Genomic DNA, 14,803 nt, shown 5'->3' on the forward strand with positions numbered 1-14,803 from the left:
TTGGGTAGTGGGGCTTGCCATTTTGGGATCCACATTGTTGACTTTACAACAATTTAAACTTAGTGGTGAACTCAATCTTATTTTTCAACCAAGATCTAACCTGTCCAAATTAACAAAAAAATTAATCTGAATAAAAGCCCACACTTTGGATTTTGGAATCTCCCCAATCTACCAACAGAAATATTTTAACCTGTAACTAAAAGAAGAGGATTCACAAGGACCAGCTTAGATGGAGGCTTAGGAGATGATTCAAAACTCTGTAGAAGAAGAGAAAGAAGAAAAGAAGAAGATGAAGAAGTAAAAGCGATCTGGAGGAGTGGAATAAGAACAGGTGCACAAAAGCATTCTTCTTCTTGAGAAGCGGAATAGACCAGATGACAGGACCCGATCCTAATTCCACTTTGGAATTCGAGTCGGACCCTGTGCGTGTTCGACACCTGGCGTATGTCGGACAGAAAAGACCTTTTTACCCTTCCTGTTACAACTACGTTTAAAACTTCCCTTAGACTCCCGCCGAAAATTCGGCAGAGTCTCCCCTGTAATTTGTCCAAACCAAAAATTTTCACCTGTTAAACAAACAATTATATTCGCACCAACTGCCAGAATAAATCAACCACACGTTCCACACTTACGATTCTCAACTCTACTCAGATATCAGAGCAGTTACTAATAATTTACAAGAATTTAAGTATTTTACAACAAAATCCTACGTTTGGTGAGTGGCGTAGGAGCTAGAAGAAGGCCCGGTGGTGGATTCCTGTGCACGTCTACAGCGTGGGGGCGTAAAACAATTTGAAAGTGTGAGTGGATAAAAATAATGTTCTTGAAACAATTTATAAACATCATAACCCCCGTTAAAAAATAATAGCCATAAAAAGCTGGATATATAAATTGCACTTGAATTATGCTAAATTCAAATCATTCACATATATATAGATAAATATAAAACACGTTCAATATCGAGAAAACTTGTATACAATCACAGAAATCAATAGTTGCATAAAAGCACTGAAATTCCTTTAAAACTACCACCTAGGTGTACCCCTGTAAATCCGTCAATTCCCCTGGCAGGTCTCGGCGACACACAGTCTATCCGAGCCGCAAACTAGCAGGATTCAGGGGACTATAGTCAGCCTGATCCGCTGGCAGGTCTCGATGACACAAAGTCGACTCGAGCCGCTCTGGCAGGATTCAAGGGACCGTAGTCAGCCTGATCCGCAATCCTGGCAGGTCTCGGTGACACAGAGTCAACTCGAACCGCAAATCCTGGCAAGTCTTGGGACACCAAGTCAGCCAAGCCGCAAATCCTGGCACTCACGGTCCGAGCGTCCCCGAAACTCGTGAGGCAATGTCAAGTGCACTGACAAAACTGAAAATAGACTGGATGTTCGTAGACATCGGTCCATCTGAGGGTAATCACCATAACTAGGTACATGGTGGTTTAAAAATATAATATCTTAGAAAAGTCCGCTAAATAACTGCATTTCAGTAAATCTGAAATTAAATTGCTATTTCCTCTAGTAAAATTCTTAAACTCTGCTTTTTATATCACTTTGGTATACTCAGCTAAGCAATGTATAAATACGATATTTAGTTTCAGAGACATGCTAGAAAATCACAATGAATAATACTTGTTCAAGATCAAATAATGCAATTTTATTTATAAAACTCATGTAGAAAAGAGAAGTCCACTCACTGCTGGTCCGAGCTAGCTGGACCTCTTGAAGGTCCCTCCTGTGGGTCGGTCGGGCCTCTGGTGCCTGATTAACCATAAATATTAAATTAATAAAACTGCTCAATAAAAATATTAAATTAAAAACCCTGACCCTTGGCTCCTAGAAATGCGTGCACTCATTTTAAAGTCAACCCTATGCCCACTTTAGCATTTCAGACAGTTAGAACGGCCTTAAAAGACCTAAAGCTTTACTAAGCGATAAACTGCCAGACCGGTCGATCCGGAACCCCGTGGGATCCACTATCTCCGATGGCCGATCTGGGATTCTCTAGAGGTTCCTCACAGAGCATTACCCATATCCTGCGAGTTTGGCTTGAAATTGGACGGTCAGATGGGCCACAATTGCGTTATCGCTTAAAATCCAAACCCTAGCCCCAGGGTTCGCGATTTCGGAGTATCCGGGACTCCGATTCACGATCCGTTGAATCCTACACGATCCTAAATTCATGTAGAACGACATATCCGAAATTGAGTGCGATCCAACGGCTCGACACTACACCCGGGAATCGCACAATATGAAAAATTCGTTCGGGGCTCAAACGGACTCCAAATCGAGATCCGCGAAATAATACGCGCTCGTGACGACACGATGATCGCAAAAATACACAGAGTTACTACACTACCCTCACCCACGCGCCGCCACATGCGCTGGCAGTTTGGGTGTCCAAAGCGATAACGGCTTGCCGGAAAAACTCAAAACCAAGGCTCCAAACTCCTATCCTAGGTAAAACACCCCATTTGGAGCCACTTTTGTTCTTGGACATACCCCAAAAAGTAGCCGAAAACGGCCGATCACGGAAGCCAAAGTTTGGCCAATTTTCAATTCGAAAATCGAGTGATCTACAGCTAAAATCGATGAAAACCTATCCAACCATCAGCTAGAGCATGAAAAATATGTGAGAATCCATACCTTACTCGAAAGATTTGGTTGAGAATTGAGGGAGAACGAAGGGTTTGAAAATCAGGTGAAAACCGGTCGGAAATCTCGGTTTTTCAGCCAGTTCCAGTCGGCCCAAGGGCGGAGACGGGTCGGGAAAGGACGGCGAGGCCGAGGCGGTTCTGATGGTACCAACACTGACGATCGGGACGGCCTGTGGTGGTGGTTGTGTTGATCGGAAGGGAAGGGGGGGCGCGGGTCGCGCGACGAGAGGAGAGAGAACTGAGAAGAGAGAGAGAGAGGAAAAGGGATAAAAATCTGACTTTGTCCAAATTATCGTTTTGCCCTTCACGGTATTTTAACCGTATTTTCTTCGTTACAACTCCGATTCGAGTCCACTCCGTGTCTACGGACTCGTTTTGTCGTGTTCTACACAACGGCGTAGGTGGAATCGCCAAATTCCTTCTCCGTCAAAAAGTCAACTTTTCTCCATTAAATAATGTGAGGGCAAAATCGTCTTTCTTCTAGAATAAATTAATACTAATTTTAGGATATTTTGTTTTGGGTTATTACAATCTACCCCCCTTAAAGAAAATTTCGTCCTCGAAATTTACGTACCTGTTACTCGAAGAGGTACGGGTACTGTTCCCGCATCTGGTCCTCAGGTTCCCATGTGGCCTCTTCCACAGTATGACTCCTCCATAGGACCTCCACGAGTGGAATCTCCCTCGAACGCAAAACTTGCATCTTCCGATCTAAAATCTGAACTGGTTGCTCGACATAAGTCAAATCTTCTTGTAGCTCTATCGGTTGTTCCTCCAGCACATGAGAAGGATCCGAAATGTACTTCCGGAGCATCGAGACATGAAACACGTCGTGCAACCGAGACAGATCTGGAGGCAAGGCAAATCTGTAAGCTACTGGGCCTACCCGCTCCATAATCTCGTATGGTTCAATATAGTGATGACTTAGTTTTCCTCGCCTTCCAAACCTTACCACGTCCTTTCAAGGCGATAGCTTCAGGAATACCCAGTCACCAACCTCAAACTGAAGGTCTTTCCTTCTATTATCTGCATAGCTCTTTTGTCTGTCCTGGGCCGTCTTGAGTCGTTCTCGAATTATTTTCACCTGTTCTTTTGTCCGTTCGACATCATCGGCCACTTCCAGTCGGTGCTCGCCCACTTCATCCCAATAAAATGGAGTTGTACACTGTTTCCCATACAATGCATCAAATGGGGACATTCTGATACTCGCCTGGTAGCTATTATTATAAGCAAACTCCATAAGTGGCAATTTCTCATCCCAGTCCTCCCGAGACTGCAGTGCACAAGCTCTCAACATATCTTCCAAAGTCTGAATCGTCCTCTCAGACTGTCCGTCTGTCTGAGGATGAAAGACAATGCTGAACTGTAACTGGGTTCCAAAAGCTTCATGCAACTTCATCCAAAATCGGGAGGTAAACCGTGGATCTCTATCAGAAGTAATAGGGACTGGTACCCCATGAAGTCTCACTATTTCATCGATGAAGAGCTTAGCCAACTTATTTAACGTGTAGTTTGCTCTCACCGGTAAGAAATGAGCAGACTTCGTCAGTCAATCCACAATCACCCAAACTCCATCGTGCTTATTCCGTGTTCGAGGAAGCTTGAACACGAAATCCATATTCAGATGCTCCCACTTCCACTCAGGAATTGGAAGTGGTTGTAACAGCCCAGAAGGTTTCTGTCGTTCTGCTTTCACCTGCTGACAAATCAAGCACTTTCTGACATATTCTGCTATCTCCTTCTTCATGAAAGGCCACCAGTAGTGCTCCCTTAAAGTATGGTACATTTTAGTGCTTCCAGGGTGCATTGCAAAGGCTGAGCTATGGGCCTCTTCGAGAATTTCCTTCTTTAGAGCTTCATCATTAGGAACATACAACCTGGTACCCACCATCAGAGCTCCATCGTTCCTCACTGAACAATCCGTTCTATCACCACTCTCCACTTCTGCTCGTAGTGTGCAAATCAAAGGATCCTCTACTTGAGCTGCTATTATTCGTTCCACCAACACTGGTCTCACCGGATGAGTAGCTAACAATGCTCCCTGCTCATCCACACCCAGCTCAACTCTGAGCTTCCTCAGGTCGATCATCAATGGTACATATCTCCCTCGGAAATAAGCTATTGAGCCAGAAGATTTCCTGCTGAGTGCATCAGCTACCACATTAGCTCTCCCCGGATGGTGCTCAATGGTACAATCATAATCCTTGATCAACTCTAGTCATCTTCTCTGCCTTAGATTCAGCTCCTTCTGAATGAATAAATACTTCAAGCTCTTGTGATCTATAAAAATCTGACATGTGGCCCCGTACAGGTAGTGCCTCCAAATCTTCAAAGCAAATACCACTGCTGCTAACTCCAAATCATGAACAGGGTAATTCATCTCATGCTTCTTTAGCTGTCTGGAAGCATAAGCAATCACCCGACCATGCTGCATCAGTACAAATCCAAGTCCCTGTTGGGAGGCATCACTGTAGATAACAAAGTTGCCACTATCATCTAGAAGCATTAACACTGGAGCAGTGGTTAACCTGGTTTTGAGTTCATTGAAGCTCTTTTCACACTCATTTGACCATTCAAACTTAACTCCTTTTCTTGTCAAACGAGTGAGAGGCGCCACTATAGTAGAAAAGCCTTCCACAAAGCGACGATAATAACCAGCTAATCCAAGAAAACTCCGTACCTCAGTAACGTTGGTTGGTTGTGGCCAATTCACTACTGCCTCGATCTTCTAGGGATCAACATAGACACCTTCTGCAGAGATAACATGCCCCAAGAAATTAACTCTATCCAGCCAGAATTGGCACTTACTGAATTTAGCAAACAATTTCTTCCTTCTCAGAGTCTTCAGCACCAGTTCCAAATGCTTCGTGTGCGCCTTCTGACTTTTGGAATACACCAGAATATCATCTATGAATACGATCACGAAGCGATCCAACTAACGTCGGAACACTCTGTTCATCAGATCCATAAACGCAGCTGGTGCATTTGTCAATCAAAATGGCATCACCAAGAACTCATAGTGTCCATACCTCGTTCGGAAAGCTGTCTTAGGCACATCTTCTTCTTTAATCCGTAACTGATGGTACCCAGATCTCAAATCAATCTTGGAAAATACTTTAGCACCCCTCAACTGGTCAAATAAATCATCAATACGGGGCAACGGATACTTGTTCCACACCGTGACTTTATTCAACTGTCTGTAATCAATACATAGCCTCATGGTACCATCCTTCTTCTTCACAAACAGCACTGGAGCACCCTATGGGGAAAAGCTAGGTCGGATGAAGCCCTTATCTACTAACTCATGTAGCTGCACTTTCAATTCCTTTAATTCTGCTGGTGCCATCCTGTAGGGTGCTTGTGATATAGGGCTTGTTCCTGGAATGAGCTCAATAGTGAACTCGATCCCCCGGTGAGGAGGTAACCCAGGAAGATCATCAGGAAACACGTCTGGAAAATTCCTAACTACTGGAATATCCTCCAACTTCAACTCCTGATTCCTGGTATCAATTACGTAGGCTAGATATCCTGAGCACCCTTTTCTGAGCAATCTCTTTGCCGTCATCGCTGAAATGAGGCAAGATGGGAGCACTCTACGCTCACCATAAAATGTCACTTCAGGTCGACCAGGACTACGAAATACAACTTCTTTCCTGAAGCAATCCACGGAGGCATGATGTTCGGCTAGCCAATCCATGCCCAAAATAACATCCAAGCCCACCATTTCCAATGGAATCAAATCTGCTTCCAGACATACCTCGCCTACTAACACTGCACTATCGCGATACACAGTACCTACATGAAAAATCTCTCATGTAGGTACAGAGATCGCTAATTCATCCCGTAGGACTGAAAGTCCGACATCAGCGTTGTGGGCAAAACTAGGTGTAACAAATGAGTGTGCAGCCCCAGGGTCAATCAAAACTCTAGCAGGAGTTCCAAAGACTGATAAAATACTTGTAACCACATCCGGTGATGTCTGTGCCTGTTGCTGGGACATATGGTACACTTTGCCCGTGGCTCTGGCACGTCCACCTCGTCCTTGCTGCTGACTGCCACCTCTGCTGGCAACACTGGTCTGGGTCCCACCACTGGACGAGGCTGCTCTAAACTGCGATCTGCCCTGTGTGCCTACCTCTCCACCCTGAAGCAATACCGGGCACTCTCGCAAGAAATGTCCAGGCTGACCACAATGAAAACATCCTGTGGTACCCTGTCGGCAAGTCCCGGTATGATATCTGCCACACACAGTACACTGCGGACTCCTCATCTTGCCAGCTGCTGAAGGTGGCGGTCTCCCAGAACCTCTAACTGTACTGCCCACAGAACGGCTCCCAGAACTGCCGCTCTGATTGAAGCCTCCACTCGAACTAACTCCAGGTCGAAAACCTCCATAACTGCGGCCACTGGACGACCCAGAACTGTAGCTACCCCTCTTGGCTGACCCCTGACTGGGACCACCCATATCAAACTGTCTCCTCCGAGGTTCACCTCGTGCTTTGACCATCATCTGGCTACTCTCTATCAGCGAAGCTGACATTACCAAATCCCCAAAATTAGTCAGCCGCTGACTGATCACAATATCTCGAATGGAGGCCTTCAATCCTCTAGTGAACAGCTGGCACTTCTTACTTTCATCTTCTACTAGTGGAATGCAGTATTTGGACAATTCATTGAACTTTTTCTCGTACTCCAACACTGTCATCGTCCCCTGTTCCAATTGCAGGAATTCCTCCATTTTCAGGTTCTGATAAGCCTGCGGGTAATACTGGCTGTCAAAAGCAGCTCGAAAGACTGGCCAAGTAATGGCTGATGGATCCCGATATCGCCTTCTAACTGACTCCCACCAGTGTCTGGCATTTCTGATCAAAAAGAACGTGGCCAAAACTACCTTGCGATCCTGTGGAACAGCCATCACTTCCATGATCCGCTCCATCCTCTCTATCCACTCTTCGGCCACTGCTGGGTCAACATCACCGTCAAAATCTGTGGCCCCAATTCTCTTTGCTTGATCAGCATATCCCAAGGACGGGTCTCTGGACTGCCCAGTCTGGGATAGGGCCTGAGTCAACAACTCTAAAGTCTGCTGGAAATTGGGATCTCCCATCATAGTGGGCATAAGAGGTGCGGGCCCTGATGGGCCTCCGACAAACGACTGCTCAACCGGTTCCTGTACCGGTTCTGGAATAGGAAAGTCCTCTGGTTCGGGAGGGGAATTATGTCACCTCACTCGGGACGACTGTCTAGTCCCCTTACGGAAGCCACCACGTTTAGAGCCCATAATCAACTGTCGCAGAAAACAAGTGTTCAGTAACACTAGAAAACACGATTGTAGGGTCTACAGGAAGTGAAACCTAATGCTCTGATACCAAGTTGACAGGACCCGATCCTAATTCCACTTTGGAATTCGAGTCGGACCCTGTGCGTGTTCGACCCCTGGCGTATGTCGGACACAAAAGACCTTTTTACCCTTCCTATTACAACTACGTTTAAAACTTCCCTTAGACTCCTGCCGAAAATTCGGCAGAGTCTCCCCTGTAATTTGTCCAAACCAAAAATTTTCACCTGTTAAACAAACAATTATATTCACACCAACTGCCAGAATAAATCAACCACACGTTCCACACTTACGATTCTCAACTCTACTCAGATATCAGAGCAGTTACTAATAATTTACAAGAATTTAAGTATTTTACAACAAAATCCTACGTTTGGTGAGTGGCGCAGGAGCTAGAAGAAGGCCCGGTGGTGGATTCCTGCGCATGTCTACAGCGTGGGGGCGTAAAACAATTTGAAAGTGTGAGTGGACAAAAATAATGTTCTTGAAACAATTTATAAACATCATAACCGCCGTTAAAAAATAATAGCCATAAAAAGCTGGATATATAAATTGCACTTGAATTATGCTAAATTCAAATCATTCACATATATATAGATAAATATAAAACACGTTCAATATCGAGAAAACTTGTATACAATCACAGAAATCAATAGTTGCATAAAAGCAATGAAATTCCTTTAAAACTACCACCTAGGTGTACCCCTGTAAATCCGTCAATTCCCCTGGCAGGTCTCGGCGACACACAGTCTATCCGAGCCGCAAACTGGCAGGATTCAGGGGACTATAGTCAACCTGATCCGCTGGCAGGTCTCGATGACACAAAGTCGACTCAAGCCGCTCTGGCAGGATTTAAGGGACCGTAGTCAGCCTGATCTGCAATCCTGGCAGGTCTCGGTGACATAGAGTCAACTCGAGCCGCAAATCCCGGCAGGTCTCGGGACACCAAGTCAGCCGAGCCGCAAATCCTGGCACTCACGGTCCGAGCGTCTCCGAAACTCGTGAGGCAATGTCAAGTGCACTGACAAAACTGAAAATAGACTGGATGTCCGTAGACATCGGTCCATCTGAGGGTAATCACCATAACTGGGTACATGGTGGTTTAAAAATATAATATCTTAGAAAAGTCAGCTAAATAACTGCATTTCAGTAAATCTAAAATTAAATTGCTATTTCCTCTGGTAAAATTCTTAAACTCTGCTTTTTATATCACTTTGGTATACTCAGCTAAGCAATGTATAAATACGACATTTAATTTCAGAGACATGCTAGAAAATCACAATGAATAATACTTGTTCAAGATCAAATAATGCAATTTTATTTATAAAACTCATGTAGAAAAGAAAAGTTCACTCACTGCTGGTCCGAGCTAGCTGGACCTCTTGAAGGTCCCTCCTGTGGGTCGGTCGGGCCTCTGGTGCCTGATTAACCATGAATATTAAATTAATAAAACTGCTCAATAAAAATATTAAATTAAAAACCCTGACCCCTGGCTCCTAGAAATGCGTGCACTCAATTTAAAGTCAACCCTATGCCCACTTTAGCATTTCAGACAGTTAGAACGGCCTTAAAAGACCTAAAGCTTTACTAAGCGATAAACTGCCAGACCGGTCGATCCGGAACCCCGTGGGGTTCACGATCTCCGATGGCCGATCTGGGATTCTCTAGGGGTTCCTCACAGAGAATTACCCATATCTTGCGAGTTTGGCCTGAATTGGACGGTCAGATGGGCCACAATCGCGTTATCGCTTAAAATCCAAACCCTAGCCCCAGGGTTCGCGATTCCGGAGTATCCGGGACTCCGATTCGCGATCCGTTGAATCCTACACGATTCTAAAATCATGTAGAACAACATATCTGAAATTGAGTGCGATCCAACGGCTTGACGACACTACACCCGGGAATCACATAATATGGAAAATTCGTTCGGGGCTCAAACGGACTCCAAATCGAGGTTCCCGAAATCTTACGTGCTTGTGACGACACGAGGATCGCAAAAATACATAGAGTTACTACACTACCTTCACCCATGCGCCGCCACACGCGCCGGCAGTTTGGGTGTTCAAAGCGATAACGGCTTGCCTGAAAAACTCAAAACCAAGGCTCCAAACTCCTATCCTAGGTAAAACACCCCATTTGGAGCCACTTTTGTTCTTGGACATACCCCAAAAAGTGGCCGAAAACTGCCGATCACGGAGGCCGAAGTTCGACCGATTTTCAATTCGAAAATCGAGTGATCTACATCTAAAATCGATGAAAACCTATCCAACCATCGGCTAGAGCATGAAAAATAGGTGAGAATCCATACCTTACTCGAAAGATTTAGTTGAGAATTGAGGGAGAACGAAGGGTCTGAAAATCGGGTGAAAACCGGTCGGAAATCTCTGTTTTCCGGCCAGTTCCGGTCGGCCCAAGGGCGGAGACGGGTTGGGAAAGGACGGCGGGGCCGAGGCGGTTCCGATGGTACCAACGCCGACGATCGGGACGCCCTGTGGTGGTGGCTGTGTTGATCGGAAGGGAAGGGGGGCGCGGGTCGCGCGACGGGAGGAGAGAGAGAGAGGAGAGAGAGAGAGAGAGAGAGAGAGAGAGAGAGAGAGAGAGAGAGAGAGAGAGAGGAAAAGGGATAAAAATCTGACTTTTTCCAAATTACCGTTTTGCCCTTCACGGTATTTTGACCGTATTTTTCATTTCATTACAACTCGACCGAGTCCATTCCGATTGGTCTTTAAATTTTTCAAAATATTAAATAAGTTAATATTTATAATAATATAATAAACACTTACTATAAAAATAAAAATAAATTTGGGCCCTCTTGAATAATGGGCCCAAGGTGGTCGCACTGACTGTCCCTGGTCAAGGCAGTCAAAATGTAATAAGTGTTTGATAAATTTTTATCACAATATAAACAAAAAGAAAATCAACTTAACATATACTTGCCTTTCTAACCAAATGTGATTTGAATAAACATGGTCCAAATAGCATATTCACATGACGGAAAAATAACATTTTGACCAACCCGGGTCACTGGTGAATTGCGGGGTCAACTAGAGCCTGCTCATTGCTCGTACTCAAAACTCAAAGGCGCAAGATTGGCCGAGTCGTTAATTTAAAGGCATAACCAGGGTAAAACCGTCATTCTAAAAAACCCTAATCATCCCTCCCCTGCGGTCTCATTTATATCTCCTTCATTTCCTATTTACCGATCGAAAACACTCCTTCGCTCACTCTCCTCCTCACTGTGCCTCTGTTCCTCTGCGATCCTCTCAGGTTCGGGTTTTCTTCCAACTCTGATCCTTCACCTCTGACTCTTCACCTTTTCGGCTTTGTTTGGGTGCCGAGAAAATCCAGTAGAAACTAGTTGTGACTTGTGCTCTGCTTAACGACCATTTTCCGTGTTTTTTTAATTGTATTTTTCTTCATTTTTGTTTAATTTTTAACTGATCTTACCTGGTTCTTGTTGTTGTTGTTAACAGCTCTAAATTCTTGTTTTATGAAATGCATGGATGTTTACTTATATTTGGTTGCTGAGAAATGAAAGTTTGAATGGATGAAAATTTGGGTTTTATAATTGTGAAAATATTTTACTATTGATTTCAGAGAAAATCACAATTCATTTCTTAGCTGGGTACGTAAGGTAATCAATTTTGTGTAGACCAATGGTCAAAAGAACAAATAAAGTTGGGAAAATTAAAGGTCATACTGGAGCAAGGAAAGTAAGGTTCTGGGTTTTTTTATTCTTCTTTTTGTTGATTGGCAGAAGAAGAAATGTTAGTTACTATCCTCATGCCCACCACGAACATTCCTCTCTTAATCTTATATGCAATGAAAATTTTGTTGGGTAGACGGAAATGAGACAATTTGCACTTCAAAATTTCACCTTGGTAATTGAAAATGATCAAATGTAATAAATAAAAATAAATTTACTCATGTATAGTTGACAAAACCGTCAGTTAATGTTGACAGTTCGTCGAACTTGTGTGAAATTTATTTCCAGGACACATTGAGGATATGGCACATTAGTTATGTATGTATTGTCAGTTTGCGAGGTATTCTGTTGGGATTATCTATATGGGCCGTGCCACTAGTTAATCTTCTGGTGCATTGTTTATATTTGTATTGTCAATTTGTAAGAATTTGCTATCTTATGGAAAAAATTCCATTTATATAAGCTTGTGAGAAGAATTCATTACCCTGTCATTTTATGTATCAGTCACAGAAAACAGACCCCTCTTCTTGGTGCATGGCTGCATTTGAAATCATGTTATTCTTTTGCAGGTCAGTGGCTTGAGTCATAATCATGGCTGATGGGTCATCCCATCCATTGGTATTTCAGAAGATACATGGGCAGTCTTCTCTCATTTCTAGGCTTTCCCCCAACTTGCACACAAGAAACCATGGTGTGACTGGTGCTTATGCCAATGGAGGTTTGCAGAGGCCCCTGCTAACATTTGAAAGCACTGCCCTTGCGCAAGTCTCTCCTTTGCCCCCCATTGTGGTACAGGCTCCAGTAGAGAAAGGTGCAGCTGGTTTTGCTGTGGATTTCCTCATGGGAGGTGTATCTGCTGCTGTTTCCAAAACCGCAGCTGCTCCAATTGAGCGTGTTAAACTACTAATACAGAATCAGGATGAGATGATCAAGGCTGGTCGGCTTTCTCAACCATACAAGGGTATAACTGACTGCTTTGCCCGGACAATTAAGGATGAGGGTGTCCTTGCTCTGTGGAGAGGAAACACTGCTAATGTTATCAGATACTTTCCTACCCAGGTCAATTTTGATTCACTAGTAAATGTTGTCTGCTTACTGCTTATAAAGAAAATATGAGAGATCACTTTAAGATATCTGCATTGTTGTGTTGGAGTGTTAGCTTTTCTATTATGCATCATGGAGCTTGTGGCTTTTAATTGCCATTATAAATTGTTAAAACTTGTGTATCAGGCCTTAAACTTTGCTTTCAAGGATTACTTCAAGAGGCTTTTCAACTTCAAGAAGGATAAAGATGGTTACTGGAAGTGGTTCGCTGGAAATCTGGCATCAGGTGGTGCTGCTGGTGCTTCATCTCTTCTTTTTGTATATTCTCTGGATTATGCAAGAACACGTTTGGCAAATGACGCCAAGGCTGCCAAAAAGGGTGGTGAGAGGCAGTTTAATGGTTTGATTGATGTTTACAAGAAAACCCTCAAGTCTGATGGTATTGCTGGGCTGTATCGAGGATTCAATATCTCTTGTGTTGGAATTATTGTGTATCGTGGGCTCTACTTCGGAATGTACGATTCTCTGAAACCTGTTGTTCTAACTGGTGGCCTGCAGGTATGTTAAATATTTTGAACTTGTACCCCCTTTGAAATTTTGTGTGTGTGTTTATTTGACTTGTTTGTGGGTCTTATACTCTGGATGTTTTCCTTTGTTCATTATAAAAGTGTGGGCTAGTAAAACGAAATTTTTTGCATTAATATGAAACACAGTCAGCTGGTTGAGTTATTTGCAATGTAGCTGCTCATGGAGTTGTTTTGACCACTGCCTGCCTTACCCAAAGTCAGTTGGTGAAGGGTCAATGTGTACTGTGCAATTAGCACAGATGCTTTGTTGGAATTTGGGTTCATTCTGTATATTTATCCCATTTTAAATATCCTTTAGCTTATTTTCCAACAGTTTTGGATTTGAATATGTGCCCCTGAAGTGTAGGCAAATGATATATTTAAATTCTGCTTTAGTCTTCCAAGAAATTTACACATTAAAGGCATGTTGATGTTCATTGCTGTTTTTCTCATTGTGATTTACAGGATAGTTTCTTTGCTAGTTTCTTGCTGGGATGGGGAATTACGATTGGTGCTGGATTAGCTTCTTACCCCATTGACACAGTCCGCAGAAGGATGATGATGACTTCAGGAGAAGCAGTTAAATACAATAGCTCTTTAGATGCATTTAAGCAAATCATCAAAAAGGAGGGTTCTAAATCACTGTTTAAGGGTGCTGGAGCAAACATATTGCGTGCTGTTGCAGGCGCTGGTGTGCTTGCTGGCTATGACAAGCTGCAAGTCGTACTTCTTGGCAAGAAGTATGGGTCTGGCGGTGGTGGTTAATAAATGCTATGTCGACGAAAATCATTAGTGGTTGTGTAAGCACTGTGTCTGAGTTGAATAATTTGGATGAATGGAAGTGCTTTTACTTTTCCAAATGTTTAGGGATCTGTTATTAGAAAAATCATAGTTACAGGAAAGAAATTTGAATTTTGGGTGCTTGCTATCTGTGCTTGAGCTCGTAGACGGGTGTAGTGTCAGGGTTTCCTTTGTTCTTTGTTGACAATAAGTAGTGGTTTCTGGTCTCACAACTATGTTTATAATTAGTGATTTCTAGTCGCATTCGAGTTTATTTGATAAAATGGTTTTATTTTTAACTTGTGCATAATGTGTATATAAATTTCACATCCTTTTTGTGGTGAATTCTGTTTCGTACTTGTCTGGTTCCATATTCCTCATAGTTTCAGCTGTCTTTGCTGCTACTTTCTTAAAGGGTTTTGTTAGACATTTAGGTCTAAGTAAGATTTGTGTAATTGATGGCATGTCTTGGTTTGCAAGATGCGTCATGCACCGACTCTTGTGGTTCAGCTCCACTTTTAAGTAAATACAGGACGTGTTGAGAATACCTCACTTTTACCCAATTTTCTGCAATTTTGATCCAAGTTATTTTGGTGGCCTTATGGGTTGATTACGGTCCGCCTCACTTAAGGACCTTAAAATGAGGTAGTCTGAGCAACTCACGTAAGTAGTGGTTTCAGGGCAGTGTATACCTTTATCTGTACTCTTGTTTT

General features: G+C 43.3%; 2 protein-coding genes across 2 annotated transcripts; one reads left to right on the forward strand and one right to left on the reverse strand.

Annotated features, from left to right (window-relative positions):
- Positions 1 to 6,467: 6,467 nt before the first annotated feature.
- LOC117621768 lies at positions 6,468 to 7,763 on the reverse strand. The gene has a single exon (XM_034352320.1). It carries the CDS (start codon positions 7,761 to 7,763, stop codon positions 6,468 to 6,470), a length of 1,296 nt encoding a protein of 431 aa, XP_034208211.1.
- Positions 7,764 to 11,118: 3,355 nt separating this feature from the next.
- Positions 11,119 to 14,435, forward strand: LOC117622050 (ADP,ATP carrier protein 3, mitochondrial). Its single transcript, XM_034352564.1, has 4 exons — positions 11,119 to 11,261; positions 12,270 to 12,759; positions 12,931 to 13,302; positions 13,776 to 14,435. Exons 2-4 carry the CDS (start codon positions 12,292 to 12,294, stop codon positions 14,073 to 14,075), a joined length of 1,140 nt encoding a protein of 379 aa, XP_034208455.1. The 5' UTR covers positions 11,119 to 11,261; positions 12,270 to 12,291; the 3' UTR covers positions 14,076 to 14,435.
- The last annotated feature ends 368 nt before the right edge of the window (positions 14,436 to 14,803 follow it).

The sequence above is a fragment of the Prunus dulcis genome, chromosome 3, assembly GCF_902201215.1.
Source record: "Prunus dulcis chromosome 3, ALMONDv2, whole genome shotgun sequence".
Lineage (NCBI taxonomy): Eukaryota > Viridiplantae > Streptophyta > Magnoliopsida > Rosales > Rosaceae > Prunus > Prunus dulcis.